The sequence below is a fragment of the Cebus imitator genome, unplaced genomic scaffold (assembly GCF_001604975.1).
Source record: "Cebus imitator isolate Cc_AM_T3 unplaced genomic scaffold, Cebus_imitator-1.0 Scaffold18, whole genome shotgun sequence".
In the NCBI taxonomy this organism is placed as follows: Eukaryota; Metazoa; Chordata; class Mammalia; order Primates; family Cebidae; genus Cebus; species Cebus imitator.
This window is the reverse complement of record NW_016107333.1, coordinates 18,826,700-18,846,810: the sequence shown is the minus strand read 5'-3', so window position 1 is coordinate 18,846,810 and position 20,111 is coordinate 18,826,700. Positions and strand designations below refer to the sequence as shown.

Genomic DNA, 20,111 nt, shown 5'->3' with positions numbered 1-20,111 from the left:
TGTGACATGACTCTCGCCCACCTTCATCTCCTCTCATCTCACTCTCCTCCTTGCTCTTTACCCAGAGAGGTTTCTTTCTGTACTTCAAACATGCTGAGCTTATTCCTGTCCCAGAGCCTCTGCAGTTAACTTTTCCTTTTGCCTGGAAAGTCTCTCACTCAGATCTTTGCAAGGCTGGATCCTTATAACCTTAAAATCGGACCAAATGTTCCCTCTCTGGAAAGTAGTAGTGACCCCTCGCCATCCACTATCCCTCTCAATACCACTTTGTCTTCTTTTATCATGATCTGAAATCATCTTGCTTATTTGCTTACCTGCCCCACCATATTCCTCTCCCCCAAAGAAGAAATCTTTTTCTTATACCTTGCTGTACCCCAGTGTCCAGTGGCTACCCTGTAAGTATATGTCAAATGACAATAAGTTTATCTCCTGAAGAGCCTTTTCACATTTATTACCTTTAGTGCTTGATACTCTTAAGTATCTGTCAAATGACAATAAGTTTTCAAAAACTGTCATTTGTCAATGACTCAAAAATAAGTTTCAAAATATTACTCAAAAAATTACTCAAAAATAAGTTTCAAATTATTCAAAAATAACTTTCAAATAATCCAAAAATAAGTTTCAAAAACTTATTTCATTTGTCAAATAATAGTAAGTTTTCAAAAACTGTCATTTGTCAAATGACAGTAAGTTTAGCTCCTAAAGGGTCTTTTCAAATTTATTATCTTTATTTATTCTCACAACAAACTGGTGAGATGCGTGAATGGAATGTTACTAGTAACATTAAAACTATGATTTTAAAATCTTCAGAGAAGGAATCAAGACAAAGGTGACCATTCACACATACCATACCTCTGTGGGGGGTGGCAGAGGGATATTTTTGCAGAGAAAGAAACACAGAAGTGGAGGTACTTGCCACAAATTAGCATGTCTAAATTTATTTATTTATTTTAACACACCACCTTTCTGGGAGCATCTGAGATAGGTGAGATGATGGGGTAATAAAGTCTGATACTCAGTCTCAGTCAGTCCCTTAGCATCACCTCATTGAAGCCAGACAATAAAGCAACTTCACCCCACCTGCACAGAACACAGTTTTGGCATGTGCAAGGAATCTGCCTGTTGGAGACGGGCTTGGGTGTTGCCAAATCAAGAGAAAAGCTTCAAAGGAATGCCTCTATAGGAGTTACTCACTAACCGTTCCTCAGGAATCAGAATTCAATAAATTTAAAAACCAACAAGATTCTGCTGGCATATTTTAAGAGAAGCAACTTTCAGGTAGACAGAAGATATAAGTAGGAGTTAAGAAGATGAGTTTGCTGGGCACTGTGGCTCAACCTGTAACCCCAACACTGTGCAAGGCCAAGGTAAGAGAATCGCTTGAATTCAGGAGTTTGAGAACAGCCTGGGTAACATAGTGAGACCTCGTCTCTATAAAAATTAGCAGGGCATGGTGGTGCATGGCTATGGGAGGCTCAGCTGAGAGGATAGCTTGGGCCCTGGAGGTCGAGGTTGCAGTGAGCCATGGTTGTGCCACTGCAATCCAGCTGGGCAACAGAGCAAGACCTGGTCTCAAAATAATAATAACGAAAAAAACTCTGAAAAAGAAAATAGGTTCCTCCAGAATCTCAAGCTGATCAAACTCAAAAGCTAGCTCTGCTATGTGACTGTGAGACAGCACCAGGGATGTCCCACCTACAGGGATGCTTCAGGTCGAGTACTCAGCACAAACTCAAGGAATTTCCATCAATTCCGCCTCAAAGAAAATCACAAACGCAACAACAGGTCTAACTGCTCCAAGAGAAATAAGAAGATTAAGCATAAAAACAAAGGAATGACAAGGGAACTTGTTTTCTAAGCCACAATTTCCAGACGCATACCCACTTAACTATTTGAGAAATGATAAGACGAATCTTCTCATGTATGTAAATAGCTTTGTTTTTAACTTCTAAAGGATATGCCATTTTGAATGAAATTAAGAAAGTAATCCATGACACTTAACAACTGAAACAATACAAAGGTATATAATTTAAAAATGAATAGTCACTTATTTTCTCTTCTTACCATCCTCCTGAAATAAAGTTAACAGTTTTGTGTATCCTTGGGGAGATGTCAATTCTCCCCAAATTGGTCAACAGGTTTAATGTAATTCCTAACAAAATCTCAGCAAGATTTTTTTTTTGTAGATATTGACAAGCTCATTCTAAAATTTATGGAGAAAGGCAAAGGACCAGGAATAGCTAAAACAAATTTGAAAAAGAATAAACCAAGAGGACTTTTATTTTAAGAATTCAAGATTTCTTTTACATCAATAGTAATAAGACAGTGTGGCATTGAAAGAGGACAGACACACAGATCAATGGAACAAAATAGAGAACTCAGAAGTAGACCCACACATATACACCCTACTGATTTTTGACAGAAGTGCTAAAAGCAGTTCAACAAGAAAAAACAGCCTTTTTAGCAAATATTGCCACAGCAACTGGACATCTCTAGGTAAAAAAGGAAACTCAATCTAACCTCAAAACTTTACACAAAAATGAACTCAAAATGGATCATGGACTTAAATGTAAAACATAAAATGACAAAACTTTTACAAAAAAACAATAGGGGAAAATCTTTGGGATCCAAGGCTAGGCAGAGTTCTTAGACTTGACACCAGAGCATTATGTATGAAAGAAAAATTTACTAAATTGAATCTCATGGAAATTTAAAACTTTGCTCTGCAAGAAAAATGTAAGGAATAAAGCAAGCTACCAGAAGAGGAGAAGATATTGCTAAATCACATTTCTGACAAAACGATTTATATCTAAATCGAACAATAAAGAAACATGCCAGTTAGAAAATAGGCCAAAGAAATGAATGGATAGATATTTCACTATAGAAGATACAGAGATGGCAAATGAGCACATGAAGAGATGCTTCGATATCATTAGCCATTGGGGAAATGCAAATTAAAACTACAGTGAGATACTACTACCTCCCGATCAGACTGGCAAAAATAGAAAATAGTGATAAATACCAAGAGCTGGTGAGAATGCAGAGAAACTCGATCACTCATATACGGGTGGCAGGAATGTAAAATGGCACAGTCACTCTGAAAAACTGTTTGGCACTTCTCACAAAACTTAACATGTACTTATCACAGAACCCAACAATTTCATTTTGGGGCAATTATCTCAGAGAAATGAAAGCATGAATATTCATAATAGCTTTATTCATAATAGCCCCAAACTAGAAATGACCTAAAATGTCCTTCAACAAGTGAATTTTTAACAAACTATGCTATATCCAAACCAAAGAATGTTACAGTACTCAGCAATTGAAAGGAATGGGTTACTGATCAACACAACTTGGATGAGTCTCAAGGGAATTATGTGGAGTAAAAAAAGCAATCTCAAATGGTATACTGTATAATTCCACTTACATAATATTCTTGAACTGACAAAATTATACAAACAAATAACAGATTAGTGGGTGCCAGGGGCTAGGGATGGATGGAACAGAGAGAGGAAGGAGGAGTGTGGTTATTAAAAGGTAGCATGAGGAATACTCATGGTGAGGGAACAGTTCCGTATATTCACTCCGGTGGTGGTTATAATCAACATGTGATAAAACTGCATACAACTATATAACCATCTATGTATACACACTCAGATGAGTGCACATACAACTGATGAAATCTGACTAAGATTGGTAGATTGCACCAATGTCAATTCTACAGTTGTGATACTGCAATATGCTTATGCCAGATGCACTAATGGGGAAAATTGAGTGAAGAATATAGGAAAGCTCTCTGTACTATTTCTTGCAACTGCACGTGAATCTACAATAATTTTAAAATAAATGGTTAAAAAAAATTAATAGTCACCTCTTTCACTTACCATCCTTCTGAGGTAAACAAAGTTAACAGGTTTGGGTATCCTTCCATGTTTTTCTATGTTCATACACACTTTTTGCTTTACCTTGCAAAATGAGATCATACTATACATACTACGTGTGTAGCTCTATAACTTGCTTTCTTCACACAATTTATCATGGACATCTTTCCAGTTACATGTAGATCTTCATTTCTTTACGGTATTCTTGATATATTTAAATGGGTAATCTTATCATCATTACAGGAATAAAAACGCAGAACTTACCCCACCATCTGCGGTGAGAAAACCAGAGGGTACTTTTCAATTGCCATCGAGCCAGCAGTGGGAGGTGCTGCTTTGTTCAGAATGAGCTTGGCCAGAATGGCCAGAGCTTCGTCTTTGACAACAGTGTCATCAATTAAGAAGCAATTCACAATATATGAGAGAAAGCTTGGTAGAAAAAGCTAAATTTAAGAAAAGAAAATTTAAAAATCATACTTATTAACAGATATAATAAAGAGAAGGTTCTAACAATTCAAAAAACTAGACCAAAAACAAAGAATCAGGAATCACAATGGCATTAGACCTCTACATAGGAACAATGGAAGCCAAAGACTCTACAGCCATGTCTTAAAAACTGAGGATGGATGACTTAGAATCTAGAATTCTATAGCCTGCCTACTAATAATGCAGTGTGAGGAGATAATAAAGACATTTCAGATGTATTAAATCTCAATATTTTATCTCCATTAACCCTCCCACCTCCAGGAAATTATGAAAAATAAATTCCATCAAAATTAAAGACTAAACTATATAACAAGAGAAAAACACGGTACCCAGGAAACAAAAGAGAAGCAAAAGGAAGTCCCAATACAACATTTGTGCAGTGGGCAGAGAAAGCAATGCATTTAGACTGGACTTGCTCCAGGAGGAATGTCTCCAAGAAAGAAGTAAAGAAAAACTGAGCTGCTAAATTATCTGACAGTTTTGTCATGTGAAGGACATTTACGACGCTGCTGGAAGACAGACTCATTTGCCAGCTATTCAAAGAAAACAATTTCCAGTTTTTAAAGAATGAGGCAATTATAAACTCTAAGAAAAATGAGGCTGGGTGCAGTGGCTCATGCCTGTAATCCCAACAATTTGGGAGGCTGAGGCAGGAGGATCACCTGAGGTCAGGAGTTTGAGGCCAGCCTGGCCAACATGGTGAAACCCTGTCTCTACTAAAGATATAAAAATTAGCCAGGCATGGTGGCACACGACTATAATCTCAGCTATCCAGAAGCCTGAAGCAGGAGAATCACTTGAACACAGTAGGCGGATGTTGCAGTGAGCAGAGATTGCACCAGTGCATCCCAGCCTGGGCAACAGAGCAAGACTCTGTCTCAACAAAGAAAAAAGAAAAATGAGAAGGTATACAGAAAGGATATATAATCATGAAATACTCCTTATTTTTATAAGTATGTAGTGAATATGGATTCAACCATATTCTTTTTTTTTTTTACAGTATTCTTTATACATTAAGAATCAAGAAGGTAAACCCTTAGAAGGTTTACTCAATGCTAAATTTGTGATATAATTCTATTGGCAGCATAAGAGATATAAAAGAACTAAAATGCATCTACCATGGGAGGAAGTCTACACATGAAAACTAAAACTAGCAAACCAAGGTAAAACAGTACATTTGGATGATTTAAAAGCATAAAGTAAATACAAGAAAAAATAGCTACAAATCATTGAATGTGATGGCTGCTAATAAGACAGGAATAGAAAAAAATGACTGCCATTTAGCCTGGTTTGACTTCCTAAACTACATACAAATATGTAGTATTCAGGTAAAAATAGATTAATTAAAAAAAAACCAAACAAACAAAGGAAACAGGAGAAAGGAAAAAGCCAGTTGCTAAAAGAAACAGAATAAGCTAAAGAGTCTTTATGGAGCAGAAAGACACAGATCTAGTACACATGCAAAAGTGTTTAGGCAAATGAGAATATGTATTATTAAGGGCTAAAAGGCAGAATATTGAGAGGACAGGTACAGAGACACGTTTCCATGAAGTATACTGTAGGGTTACTAGTAAGGAGGAGGCACAACTATTTGATGGGGAGAAGGAGAAAGGAATAAAATAAATTCAGGATTAGATGAGAACTATATCTGCCTCACTCAGTTACCCATTTTGGAGCAATGAAATCGATTTGCAAACTTCCACCACTGCGAATTGTTTCACAAACTATTTTCTATGCTTCAAATTCACAGAAAATTTCTTAAATTGTTTTTTCAATTTTACCACATGGTTCTGTAACTACCTGAAGTATTATTAAAAAAAAAAAAAGTAATCTAGAATTGAATATAATTTATTTAAAAAATATATTGGCTAAAACATCAAACACTTATTCTGTTCCTCTAAAAAAAAAAAAAAAAAAAAAAGAAATAACGCAATTTCAAATTTGATCATTTTTTTGTGACAGGTTTGTTTTTAAAAATACTCCGAACTTGGTATCTTGCTTACCTGCTCAAACTGCTTCATAGCAAACATGACTTCAGAAAAACTGAAAATTAAGTGTTTTTCAAATTTGCTCTCAAATATCTGTGGACCAAGGTAAAAAAAATATTAATGTAAGTACACAGAGAATACCTTCCCCATTCCCCTAGCAAGCAGCTATAGAAGGGAATGGCAGGCACACTTCACTCAGTGCTCTGTCCAAATGCCCAGCCATCTCCACAGGTGCTTCCACAGATACAAAGGGCTTCTGCTGAATACACAGGGCTCTGCCTGAAGGCTTGTCAACTCTTGGCCAGCTACAGTGAATTATGAAAGGGCAGACAGTTTGACTGTATATATTCTCTCATGGTGTACTCCTGTACTCCATTAAGCTAGAAAGAACTTAGCTGACCTTCCTATTTTCACTCCCGCTTCCAAATTCACTAACATCTCATCAAATCATATCCCTGCCTGGAATTCTTTCAGGGTCCTCCACTACCTGCAAGATAAAACCCAACCTGACTTTTCAAAGCCAAGCAGAGTTTTGCTGATATCATAGGACACTCCCTCATGTGTCCATGTGCCTAGACTACAACATTTATGAACACGTCTTTCCTGTTCCCTCTCCTAGTGTTTTTAACCCCACTTCTGACTGGCAGACTGCTTTTCAACCTTCAAGGACTATCCCAAATACAAGTCCTTTGAAAAGCTTTCTCTGTTCCTCAACCCCAGACAGAATTAATAGTTATAATTCAACACATCTTCACTAGACACATTCATTAGACTATAACTACTCGGTTCCAGGCTCTATTTCTCCAACAACTGTCAAAACCTACAGGCATCAGTGTTCATCCTGGAATACCCAGCACACAGTAAGTGCTACATATTTGCAGAATATGCAAAGATTTAGCTTTTGCCACACTTTATTTTGCTTATTTGCTATATAAATGTAGCTTTTATCACACTTTATTTTGCTTATTTACATCACTACATGCAATTCCCATCTCCTTAACAGGACTGTAAATTCCTTGAGGGCAGAGCCTTTGCCACACTTCACTCTATCACTCAGAAGGTTTTCACTCTATCACTCAGAAGGTTTAATATTTGTTGAAGTAAATTACTTTTTCTATGGTTTCTTTGATGAGGGTCTCAGGCAAGGAAACATTTTCACCTAGGATCAAAGCAGAAATTATATCCAAGAGCGTCTCCCAGCAAGACGTGGAGAGGCTGACTACTTGCAGTGTTTGAGATAAAACCTGCAAAAAGAAAAAACAATGCATTCTCAGCAATCAGCTTTTCAAAAACAGACTCTCGCGCATATTAAGTTGGGAACTCACCTTACAGACATCAGCAGGTGTGGTTATCTTTGTTCCACTTCCATGTTTTACAAGTATAAGGTATGTTTCCAACAACCTTTTAATCTGTTCAGAACTTTCACAACAGTTAGTTTTTGTTACTTTTGTATGTAGGTCCAATAGCGATTCCTGCAAACAAAGAATTTAACAGGGAGAATAACTATAAAATATCAAACCTAACTGTTAATCCAGTAATGAAAACTGTGTGACATTCTTTTGCTTTGGAATAAAAAGATACATTTACCAGGAGTCACTAATGATAACAGCTAACACTGAGTGCCTTGTTCTAAGTTCTTTACAAGTATTCACTCAGCATCCTCACAGCAACCCAGAGGGAGAGAATATTATTACCCCCATGTATTAGATGAAGAGACTGAGGAATCGAGATTTCAAGTAATTTTCAAAGTCACACTAGCAGTCAGTGGAAAAGCCAAGACTCAAATAGGCAGTCTGGCTCCAGAGCCTTCTACTGCATCTTAAGATGCCATATCAAATAAAAAAATAGCACAGGGGGTGGAGGGAAGGAAAATTTTAATTTGTGTATAGAAGTATAAATAAAACAATTATAAAATGCAACTTCTAGGAGTGCTTTGCAAAACTAAGAGCAGCAACAGTAAATTCTTAGACAACTTATCAAAATCCAAACCTTAAAAATTAGAACTCACTTGCAAACATTCAAAAAATGTACCAAAATGTTCCTTGGAGATGTAGGATACAGTGGATTTGACCATGTTTTTGAGTGTTTCTCCAATTAAAATCCACGGTAGTTGAGTTTCGGTTTCAGTGACAGGTCCTAGCTTTTGCAAAATTAGCTTCACTGCCTGTGGGAATACAAGTGGTTAACATTAATACATAAACTCTTTATTTTCAAGCACTGCTCTGGGAGTCACCACTCTGATTACATTAGCTACCTTAAAAATCAGGTCTGGAATAGTCAAGGATATGACAACTTTGATGGTTAATGTGTCCCAAAAGGAACTTCTGAACTAGGATGGGAATTTTATCATTACAACTGTTCCCTCCCCACCTACCCTTGCCCATTAATAAATTTATCTTTTCCCCTAGCATCTAAGATGAAGAAGACAACAATGACTCTGTAAGTAATATCTCACTGTCCAAGGCCTACATTGGATAAGCATTTTTACTGAATACCCAATGCTCCCCATCTAGTGCTATCTACTAGGCTGTCCTCTCTCCATATCATTTGCCTCATTCTTTTCTACTTTCTGTTTAATCTATCCACACAAACTCTAAGCATCCCACCCCTTGTGTACCTGGCCTGTACAGGAATGAAACATATTTCTAACTCCTTTGCACATTTCAAAGAGCAACTGTCCAACACCTTCGACTTTTTCTGGGTGTTTATCAAGATCAAGAAACATTAAATTGAAAAGTGCATTTTTATCCGAGACCTAAAATGTAAAGTAGAAATGGAAAATTATATTCACAAACATAAACATATCCAAATGAAGAACTCTTATTTGCTATTCTACATATTCTTATTTAAATATACTTAGGAAAAAATTGTGAAAGGGTCAGATATTTGTAATGATTTCAAACTACTAAAATAGTGTATTCTCACTATTTTTGTCACATAAAAGAGTGAATTCATTGGTATTATATAGGAAGGTATGTACTACAAAAAAACTATAGAAGTCAACATTTTATCTTTTCAAGTAAATAAATTTGTATTTTGTATTGTATACAGTAAAATATTTGTATTTTATGAAATAAAAGAAATTTAGTATCAGTGTTTTTGTTTCATTACAAAAACTCTCTAAAATTTACTATGATCGTTTTATACAAACACAAATGACACTGTGCTACCAGTTACTTCCAGGAAACTATTAGAAAAATTCTTATTAATGTCACAGTTCATATATTTACTAACTCGAATTAGAGGGTATTTTTGAGATACACACTGAAAGCTACCACAAATCTAAATAACAATAGTGACCCAAATTAGATCATATCAATTTATGAACAACAAATAAAGCTTACTGTGAGATTAATTCAAAATAGTAACAGATTTCTGTTGAGTATATAGATACGTACATAAAATTAGTCCATGATAACCACATTTTAAAAGGTATCTACTTCTATTCATCAGATTATTATTATTGTGTGTCTGTGTCTGTGTGTGCGTGCGTGCGTGCGTGCGTGCGTGTGTGTGTGTGAGATGGAATCTCGCTCTGTCACACAGGCTAAAGTGCAGTAGTGTGGTCTCAGCTTACTGCAACTTCCACCCTTTAGGCTCAAGCAATTCTCATGTTTCAGCCTTCAGAGCTGGAGTACAGGTGCACGCCACCACGCCTGGCTAATTTTTGTATTTTTAGTAGAGATGGGGTTTTGCCATGTTGGTGAGGCTGGTCTTGAACTCCTGACCTCATGTGATCTGCCCACCTCATCTTCCCAAAGTGTTGGGATTATAGCCATGAGCCACCGCGTCTGGCCTATTCATCAGATTCTTGATGATTAACTAGCGGCAAACACATAAAAGATCAGACTAACCTTTCTCATCAAAAAAGTAAAACTTTCAGCAGCAAAATTTCTTATATGTAGTTTTTTATGAGCCAGGAGTGTGCTGTACATGCTATACATGAAAAAAAGATATATTTAATTAATCATAAGTTAATAAATACATACTACATGTCAACAATATGGGCAACAATGTGCTAGGTATGCAAGGAATACACAGCAGGCATCAAACAAATTTAAAATCTCATTCATTTATGGAGACACCCACATGTTGAAAAGAAGACTTGAAGACCACAGACATTAAGAGTCCTAGGACTGGGGGTACTGGTTTTGCAAACAAGACTCCATGAAAAGTTGAACGTTGTAATGAGCTCTAAATGACTGAAAAATTAGGTGGGGACTGCAGTCCACATTATTAGTATAAAAGCGAGAGCAAAGATGAGGCAGCTGGAAATGATCATGGTCATGAGACAAGGAGGCTGGTCCATCTAAAAAAGGAAAGATGATATAGCGGAGGAGGGCAGCTGTGGATAAAGCGGCTCAGGTAGACAGGTCTAGCTTACATCTATGTAAGCACTTACTCTGTGTTACTCCATTTAATCAGCACAATAACTCTATGGGACGGGTACTATTATAATCCCCATTCTACAGATAATGAAAGTGAAACAGAAAGCATAAGCAACCTTCTCAAGGTCAAGCAGCCATGCATCTATAACTAAATACTTTACTTGTATATAATCACATTGTTAAATTTGGTCTCCCTAATGATAGAAGCGTATCGAATATATCTCTCCTATTTTTGCCATAACCCCAGTACCTAATAGTTCTTTACTGATAGCAGGTGCTAATAAACGTTGGCTGAATGAGAAACGACTATTTTCAGAAAGATTAACTTGGCAGCAATATACAGGATAAAATAAAGGAGGACAGAAGAGTCTCGTGATTCAATTAGAAAGCTGCTCAAGTCATACGAGCTTGGGTTAACAGGCATGAAGAGACTACGAGAGGGAAAGGGCAAGGGATGAACCCAAGAGACATTCAGGAATCCCTGCAATGAAGCTGAAGACCTTAACAGCAGTCCATAGGACCCATGACGATCTGACCCCTTATTACTGCTTCTCTTGCATCACTTAGTTACTCTCACCCTTACACAAGCTGTTCGGCCACCCACGACTTCTTGCTGGGCATGCGCCCAAGATGTTCTCTTCCTGCTAAAACGTAAACTTTGTGAGAAGAGGGGATTTTTATCTGTTTTATCTGTGACTATATCTCAAGTGCCTGACATACGGACAGTGTCCAATAAACATTCACTGAGCAAATGCATGAATGGCAGAATCAAGAGGATTTGGAGACCTCTGAAGACAACTGGGTCAAAGATGCCTCCGATATGCCAAAATTCAGAGACAGGAAGAATGTCAGTACTAATGACAGAAAATGGGTAACCAAACAGGGCCTGGTATATGGCAGATACTCAATACCTATTAACTGAGCACATGAATGAATATACAGGTAAGAAGAGTTGGTTTAACAGTAAAGTGTTGAGTTCAGTTTCACTAATACTCAAGTGAAAGTAGCCAGGCTGCTGAAGTTTTCATACTGAAAGCAAATAAATTTAGAACTGGAGAGCCTGACTTAGGAGACATAAAAGTGGCAGCTTTTTGACAGCGGAAGTCATAAAACTAAATCAACTATTCCCCGAAGACCTTGCTGGCTATTTAATGAAATAATACTGGTTTCTAACATATTTTACCAAAAGTGTCATAGGGAACTAGGAAAAGCTAGAAAAGATTTCTTTATCTTTCTTCATTCAAAGTTCCTAAAAGAGAAGGGTGGGCTGGGTGAAAGGGGTGCATAAAACAAATTCAACTGTCCCATACCACACACACCATTTACTGGGGGATAGGGGATTATGATTGATATTAAACATTCCTGTGGCAATGATAGAACATGGAAACCATCAGAAGACCAAGTGGAAAATCTCATCAAATCCCAGACTTAAGCAGACAACAGACAATCTTTGCTATGAAATTCATTCTCTTTCCTTGTCCACATTTACTCACAAATACTGAGTGTCTCCTTCAGCTTAGTAAATACCACTGGCTAGGGAAATGCCAATGTTTAAAACAGCGTTCTTAACCTGTCTTAAACCTCCCTTAAACGTGTTCACATGTTCACAGGTGTAGAGAGGACAGCAATACATTATAACTAAACAAGTCCAGCAAAAGTTTTGGGACATAAGTGGTTAAAAATGCCAAGAGGATCGAGAGTACAAAGTTTTATTAATACTTCTGGTGAACATGCCTGTTCGTGGAGGCTGTGGAGCCCAAGTCAGGCCTTCATGGGTGGGTCAACTTTCAGTAGCTGGAGAAGAGAGATGGTTATGGCAACTTAAGACTGGCAGACTAGACTGTGGAGCACTGTGGCTGGAGAATCAACTTTGTACACGGACACAATCAGGCACTGAGCTGGCAAAGCGGTTTGGAGTCAGACAGAAGCCAGGAAAAAAGAAGCAGGCAACTAAAAAAACATGCTAGAGAGAGAAGCGGGTCACCTGTATATACTGGACATGTCCTTCACCATCAGTCTCCACAGGTACTTGTAAAGATATGACAATGAGGTGAAAGCCCATTCTAACAACTCTGTGTCCTGAGTCTCCAGGATTGAGGTGATAGTCAAAAAAAACTCTGGAAAGTGTGGGTAGAAGTCCGTCTGCAGATCTCGTGCCAACTGTACAACCAAACTGGATTAAAAAAAGAAGCAACTGATTATGCTGATTTTGTTAAAAGGCTGCAAATCTACTTAACGATAGTAAGTGGCCTGTGATCATAGGATTAATTAAATAAAAATACTTCTAAGTCAAGTCTGAAAATATATACAATTCTTTAAATCTTAAGAGCTCGGCAAAGAAATCAGGCAAGTAGTTACATTCCATCACAAGTTGTAGCCAACTGTTCCTACAGTGTCAAAGAAAAATAGGATTATTTTAGGAGTATGCAACAAATGCAAAACTATACCGCTAAGATTCTGCTTTATGGTAATGCACCCATTCCTAACAGAAAAGGAAAATCCTTCTTGTTTCTAAATTATGAACACCTGATCTGAGGCATATGTAGCTTTGAAACACGGTCTTTCTTAAAATTCAGACAAATATAGTTATGAGCTTTCTTTCAAGATGCTACTTACTCCAAAAGAGGTTGATAGGCAAAACTGTTCTTAACTTGCAGGTGAGTCTTCAAACTCTGAACTATCTCATTTTGATGATAGACCAACTGATTGAATGATTGGCATTTGTCAATAACTTCTTTGTAAAATTTCCCTGAGTGGGAGAAAAAAAAAATATATGTTCTTTTCCATCACACCACTATTCAGCTATATGAAACATATAAAGTGCAAACTACGGGTGAATAAAATAGAAACAAAATAGAAAATACCAAAGTGTTCCGTGAGGTTTAATTCTCTCCATTTCAGCAGACCCTCAAAAAAGTAGGTTTCAACCTCCTGTCAAGATTAAAGCAGTCCATTAATCAGATAACTCTAAGAAAGCAATGATCAAAGTAAATAGAATGATATATTAATATTTTAAGACAATGATAGTGAAGAGTTTAAAAACTCCCTTTAGTTTTTTAAAACAGGCCATTAATTAACACACTGAAAAAAGTAATCAGAAGTTATCAATAGATCACTTATAAAACGTTTTGTTGATTTGGTTGCAGCAAATAATTTTCTGGAGTCTATATATACTGTCCAGTAAGAGAAAATTGTTTTCCTTTTTTTTTTTTTTTTTTTTTTTTTTTTTTTTTTTTTTTTTTTTTTTTTTTTTTTTTTTTTTTTTTTTTTTTTTTTTTTTTTTTACAATTTTAGGCAAAGATTGTGTTAGTTCTTTACAGTTCCTTTTTTTTTTTTTTTGTTTTTGTTTTTTTTTTTTACAATTTTAGGCAAAGATTGTGTTAGTTCTTTACAGTTCCTTCTTTCTGCTTTTAGAAATATAAATTACTACAACTTATGAGGAGGTCATGTGGCATTCCTATTAAAATTCAAAACAGTTATGCTCTTTGACCCAGGTATTATAAAGTTTGCAAGCATGTAAGTAAAAGGTATTTATTCAGCTTAACTACAGTGTGGGGAAACATTAAACAGCATAAAATGCCCAACAATAGGAAAATGGTTGGAATACCTTGTGGTCTATATATACCAAGGCATATTACGTGGCTACTAAAAAGAGTTATATCTCCATTGAACTAGAACCACACTGATGACATGCCCCCAAACAGATAAAAAGCAAGTTATATAGTGAAGGGGTATGGTAGCATCCAATTTTCCTTAAAAAACCAAACAAAACAATAAAACCCCCCATAAATGTTTGTACATACGAACATGAGAGGACAATATGGAAAAATACAACTGTACTGAACTGTCAGTGTTGGCTTTCTTGGGAATTAGGCATGGCAGGAGTGAGATAATGGGCTTTTCCTAAGTTTACCACTATGTTACTTAACTTGTTAACATGGTATAAATTACTTTGTACTTTGAAAGGTAAGGCCAATAAATTATTATCATACATGTATATACATGTATGTTTGTGTGTGATGTATATGTATAAATAAATGTATACCCCTCCAAAAAAATCAATCATTCTACCAAAAAGATACATGTACTCATATGTTCATCCCTGCACTATCCACAATAGCGAAGACGTGGAATTGGCCTAGGTGCCCATCAACAGTAGATTGGATAAAGAAAGTATAGTACATGGAATAGTGTATGCCATAAAAAAGAATGAAATCATGTCCTTTGCAGCAACATGGATACAGCTGGAGGCGATAATACTAAGCACATTAATGTAGGAACAGAAAACCAAATACTGCATTTATTCACTTATAAGTGGGAACTGAATACTGAGTACACATAGACATAAATGTAAGAACAATAGACACTGTGGATTACTAGAGGGTGGAGGAAGTGGGGATGGGTTTAAAAAAAACTACCTGTTGGGTACTATGCTCACTACCTGGGTGACAAGATCCATACTCCAAACCTCAGCATCACACAATATTCTCATTTAACAAACCTGCACATGTACCCCCTGTATCTAAAGTAAAAGTTGAAATAAAAATAAAAATAAATACAAATATGTGTGTTTATAAAGAGAGAATAAACACATAAGCACCCACGCAAACAACATGCCAAAACTACAATCTCAAAAAAAATAAAATAAAATCTTTAAATTGTTCTTTGGAAATTTTTAAAATCAATAGTTAGGCAGAATAGATACTATGTAATCACAAAAATTAAAAACTAAAAATTAAAAAAAAAAAAAAGGCAGAAAAGAAAGAGCAGCCCATTAAATTTTGTTTTAGGCTGGGGATGATGGCTCATGCCTGTAATCCCAACACTGGGAGGCTAAAGCAAGAAGAGCACTTGAGCCCAGGAGTTTGAGACTAGCCTAGGCAACAACACGAGATCCTATCTCTATTTTTCAAAAGCAAAAATATTAAATTTTTTTGTTTTAGTGTCCTTTAAGGCAGAAGGAAAATATGCAACACAGTTTTAAAACTTAAATGCAAAACACATTTCTAGTCTAGCACAGGAATGGCACATGTCAGCTACGTGTCAGAGACCATGTCTCGTCCTTTCACAGTGTAACTCTGGAGCTCCTTTCACCAAGAGATGGAGTCTTATTTCCTCACCCTTTGAATCTGGTCTGGTCTCCTCACTTGCTTTGACTAATAACATGCAATGACCCCATGATGACCAAAGCAAAACTTTATGAGGCCTTGATAGCTTCTGCTTTCACTCTATTGAAAAGATTCTGCCACCACGAAAAGAAGCCTAGTCTAGCTTATTGGGGAATAAGAGGCCACAAACAGAACCAAGATCAACAAGTCACAGCCAACTGCCAGACACGTGACTGAAGCCATTCTGGACCATCCTCCACGATTCTAAATCCAGGCTGTCTTCTCTGCCGCCTTAACATTCTACCCTTTGATACCTTCGACCTCTACTGTGGCTTAAACTATTAACCATATTCTAAATGCCAAATCTGTAATTTCACCTCTGAAGTCACCTATACTCCAGGTCCATATATTCAAACATCTTTTGGACACTATCATTTGGATGGCCATAGGTATTTCAAACACAAGCTCCAAACAGAACTAATTATCTTACCTTTACAACCTTGTCCTCCTTTTCCTATAAATCTATCTTGATGAGTGACATCCTCAACAATTCAGCCTTAACCTCATTCTCTTCCTTGATACAAATCCAGTAGGTCTCAACTCCTATCCACTCATTCTACTTCCTCAATATTTCTGGAATCCTTCTCTTTTCTATACCTTGACTGCCGCTACCATAATCATTTCTTACTTAGATGACAGTCAAATCCTCAGAAATGGACAACTGATATTGGATCTCCAAGTTAAAGGCATGTTACGCAGGACCTTAAAAGGCTAGCAGAGGAATAATGATATGATGCAGGACTGCAGTCCTGCTCTTTTCTCCACACCAAACCCAGAGAGATCGAAAACTTAAAACCTGATCATGTCATTCATTCCCCTGCTTACAGTCCTAGAATTCTAAGTCCCCCCAGCTTCAGGATAAAATCCCAACTTAGCTTGACATAAAAGCCCTTTATGATCCTTGTGTACCTCTCCAGCTTTATGTCACCAGCTGCCCCCTTGCCCTATCCCAATCACCACAGTTACAAAAAAAACCCCACCATATATACACCTATAACCACACTGGGCTGCTTTGCAGTTTCTTGAATGTGTCATGCATTCTCTAGCTTCTCTTCCTTTATATAGGCTTCTCCCTCAGCATGGAACAGCCTTTCCTGTCCTCTTTACCATGCTAAACCTATATAAACAAGACTTAATTCAGGTGTCACCTCACCTAGGTCACCTTTTTTGACACCCTTAAAGAATGTAGGTTAGGCTTCCTTTACTAGGAGTTCCCAAAGCATCATGTGCTCACCTAGACAAACATCATTTAACAGTGAATTTCCATGGTAGAGATAATGCATTCAAAGACACAGTGAGTGGAGTCTGATTATAGTCAAGTGAAGAATGGTAACAACTGAGATTGGATCTCCAAGGTAAAGGCATGTTACACAGGACTTTACAAGGCTAGGATGATGCAGAAAAAGATTTCTGCATAAAGGGATGACAGAGTCAGAGTATGGTTAGAACTGGAAAATATTACGTAGTCTAGCCCCTTTATTTTTATAAAGGAGAAAATTAAGCCCCAGGAAAAGGACTTGCTCAAAATCATTTTAAAATTATAGCTTCGGGAATATGGATCTGCAGCAGTGCTTGGAATGCATATGGGAAAGAGGGAGGCTACAATCACGAAAGCCAGTAGAAAGTCAAGTCAGTTTTCTAATAGAGCTTCACCCAACAAAGCTTTCTGCAAAAATGAAAATGCTCCAATTCTTTATTTATTAAATATGGTAGTAACAAGCCACATTTGAGCACTCAAATTTTTAATTTACTTTTTTTTTTTTTTTGATACAGAGTCTCACCCTGTTGCCCAGGCTGAATTGCAATGGCATGATCTTGGCTCACCGCAACCTCCACCTCCTAGGTTCAAACGATTCTCCTGCCTCAGCCTTCTGAGTAGCTGGGATTACAGGCACCCGCCACCACAGCCAGCTAATTTTTGTATTTTTAGTAGAGACGGGGTTTCACCATGTTAGCCAGGCTGGTCTCGAACTCCTGACCTCATGATCCACCTGCTTCAGCCTCCCAAAGTGCTGGGATTACAGGCGTGAGCCACCTCGCCCGGCCTTTTATTTACTTCAAATACAATTTGCCATGTGTGGCTGCTGTATGAGACGGCACAGGTCTAATGCATTTCATGTCCAAAGGGAAATAGCCTGAACAACAATTCACTTCTACTAACAGGAAAAACTAAAACACCGACTATAAACACTTTAAAATTGGTTAGTATCGCATTATCTTACCTCCTCATAGCTTGCAATTCTATCAATCCGATGAATAATATCAATATTCACATTCCCCAGTCGTTCAGCAAATGTAAGAAACTGGAAAGGAAAGCATATTTAAGGTACATCATCAATTTCATATTTATCAGATCTTGAATACCTATTTGAATGCTGTATGCAGGTATCACTAATGAATCACAAAGGGCAAGTGGAAAAATAAACTGAAAAACATAGGGCTGTAAATATGTACTGCATCACTATTCAGAGATGATGAATACTTCTATATGTTTGCATAATTTCTCTAAGCTATGTCATTTCAAATAAAATTTCCAATGCCAGGGCTCGTGAGCCTAGGTAAACGCTGGCAATTAGTCTCGCTAGATTTATTAGGTTTCATAGCTTCCCACAAGCATGGGGACCTAGCAAATTCGCTGCGACAGAAGTGTTTTTAAACACATACAGACCTGTGATTGTATCCTAACGAAGACCCGGAAACAAGCTATCAAGGGGCAAGTAGAGACAGCACTGTATAGTTGGCCTTAGCTGGGAATCACTCACCGCCAGCCGGCTCGCCCAATTCCGTCTTTAAAGATGAAAGATAAGGGGATAATCGGTCTTAAGCAATCTCCTGGGATACTGAATTTAATTCTGGACTGCAAGAAATTCCCAAGACTGGCCAGACCCGATAAACCATGGGCGAACCTTGCTGTCCAGACTTCTTTCCTCCCCCAACCCATGTTTACTACATCTAGAGTCTCCTTCTTTCGCCGGAGCCTGCAGGCAAGTGACACACTCGGCCCAGAAGTCTGAGGCCCCTGGAGTCCCGCTCAGAGCCTGTCTCACGACTGAGGCAGCGGAGACTCGCGGCTCCCTGCTCAAGCTCCCGCGCTCACCCGGTAGGTGTTTTCAGTCTTGTGGGAAACCGGCTTTGTCTTCATGGCTGCAGAGGAGCAGCGGCCCGCGACGCCCTCGGGAGGGTCGAAGAAATGTAACCGACAGTAAGGAGGGGAAAGTGGCTAACAAGAGGTACTCTTCGATTCCCAGATGCCCAGACTTTCACGTGCAGCTTAAGTCCCTGGGCGCCGCCATGTTAGAGACAAGGAAGCGCCTGAGTGGGTCACGTGGACGGAAAAAGAGCACGGAGCAGGCGCGTCCTTTCGCTGGGGCCTACGGGAGGCGCGGCAGCGCACTTAGGGCGGGTCCTTGGGTGAGGCGTGGTTTTCACTCCCTTTGGTAAAGATTTAAAAGACAAGTATGTGTTTTCATTATAAAATAAAACGTGCCAGTCATCATTATCAGCTAACATTACTGTCCCTCACTATGTACCTTGCACCGTGCAAAGATCTTTCTATCCATAATTTCACGGTAAAGTTTATTGGGGATGTTAAATACAAAGAAGGTACTGTGTGTATTTTTAAGCCACTTTGACACAAGGGGAAACCAAGGTAGTGCAGCTGGTAAGTGACAGTCTTCACTCAGACTCCAAATTTTGGTATTCTTAACCACTAAGCGGTAAATAAAATTGAAAAATAGAAAAGGAGTTTTAAAGAAAAATCTTTTTATTTTCATGCACAATCACTGTAATGTTTTGGTGTTTTTCCCACCACTTTAAAGTCTATGCATAACATGTTGTTAAGCATAATTGTACAGTTTTTTATGTATACACGATTTTTAAAAAGAATTTTAAAATATAATTATTTCCTCCACTTTACATTCATTCATTCATTCATTCAACAACTATTTCTTGAGAGTCCTCTGTGGGCCAGGTACCATCTGGGAGCCGAATGAGAAAGGCAATAATAATAATTATTGGAAAATATTCACAGCATCCAATTCCTGGGCTAAAGTGAGCCTCCCACCTCAGCCTCCCAGGTAGCTAGGACTATAGGCATGCACCACCACACCCAGCTGTTTTATTGTTATTATTATTATCTGTAGAGATGGAGTCTTGCTGCATTGCCCAGGCTGGTATCAAACTTCTGGACTCAAGCAGTCC

General features: G+C 37.8%; 1 protein-coding gene across 1 annotated transcript in view; it reads right to left on the bottom strand.

Annotated features, from left to right (window-relative positions):
* The window catches only part of UTP20 (UTP20 small subunit processome component), a 118,542-nt gene extending 99,313 nt beyond the window's left edge, over window positions 1-19,229 (bottom strand). Inside the window, exons 1-12 of the mRNA XM_017516584.2 lie at window positions 19,009-19,229; window positions 18,134-18,214; window positions 13,608-13,674; window positions 13,360-13,492; window positions 12,728-12,916; window positions 10,210-10,291; window positions 8,973-9,110; window positions 8,364-8,519; window positions 7,681-7,827; window positions 7,465-7,599; window positions 6,371-6,448; window positions 4,146-4,324 (exon numbers count right to left, since the gene is read on the bottom strand). Of these exons, the coding sequence (XP_017372073.1) occupies window positions 4,146-4,324; window positions 6,371-6,448; window positions 7,465-7,599; window positions 7,681-7,827; window positions 8,364-8,519; window positions 8,973-9,110; window positions 10,210-10,291; window positions 12,728-12,916; window positions 13,360-13,492; window positions 13,608-13,674; window positions 18,134-18,214; window positions 19,009-19,053 (1,430 nt within the window). The 5' untranslated portion in view covers window positions 19,054-19,229. The remainder of the gene's footprint in view (window positions 1-4,145; window positions 4,325-6,370; window positions 6,449-7,464; window positions 7,600-7,680; window positions 7,828-8,363; window positions 8,520-8,972; window positions 9,111-10,209; window positions 10,292-12,727; window positions 12,917-13,359; window positions 13,493-13,607; window positions 13,675-18,133; window positions 18,215-19,008) is intronic.
* Window positions 19,230-20,111: the final 882 nt, after the last annotated feature.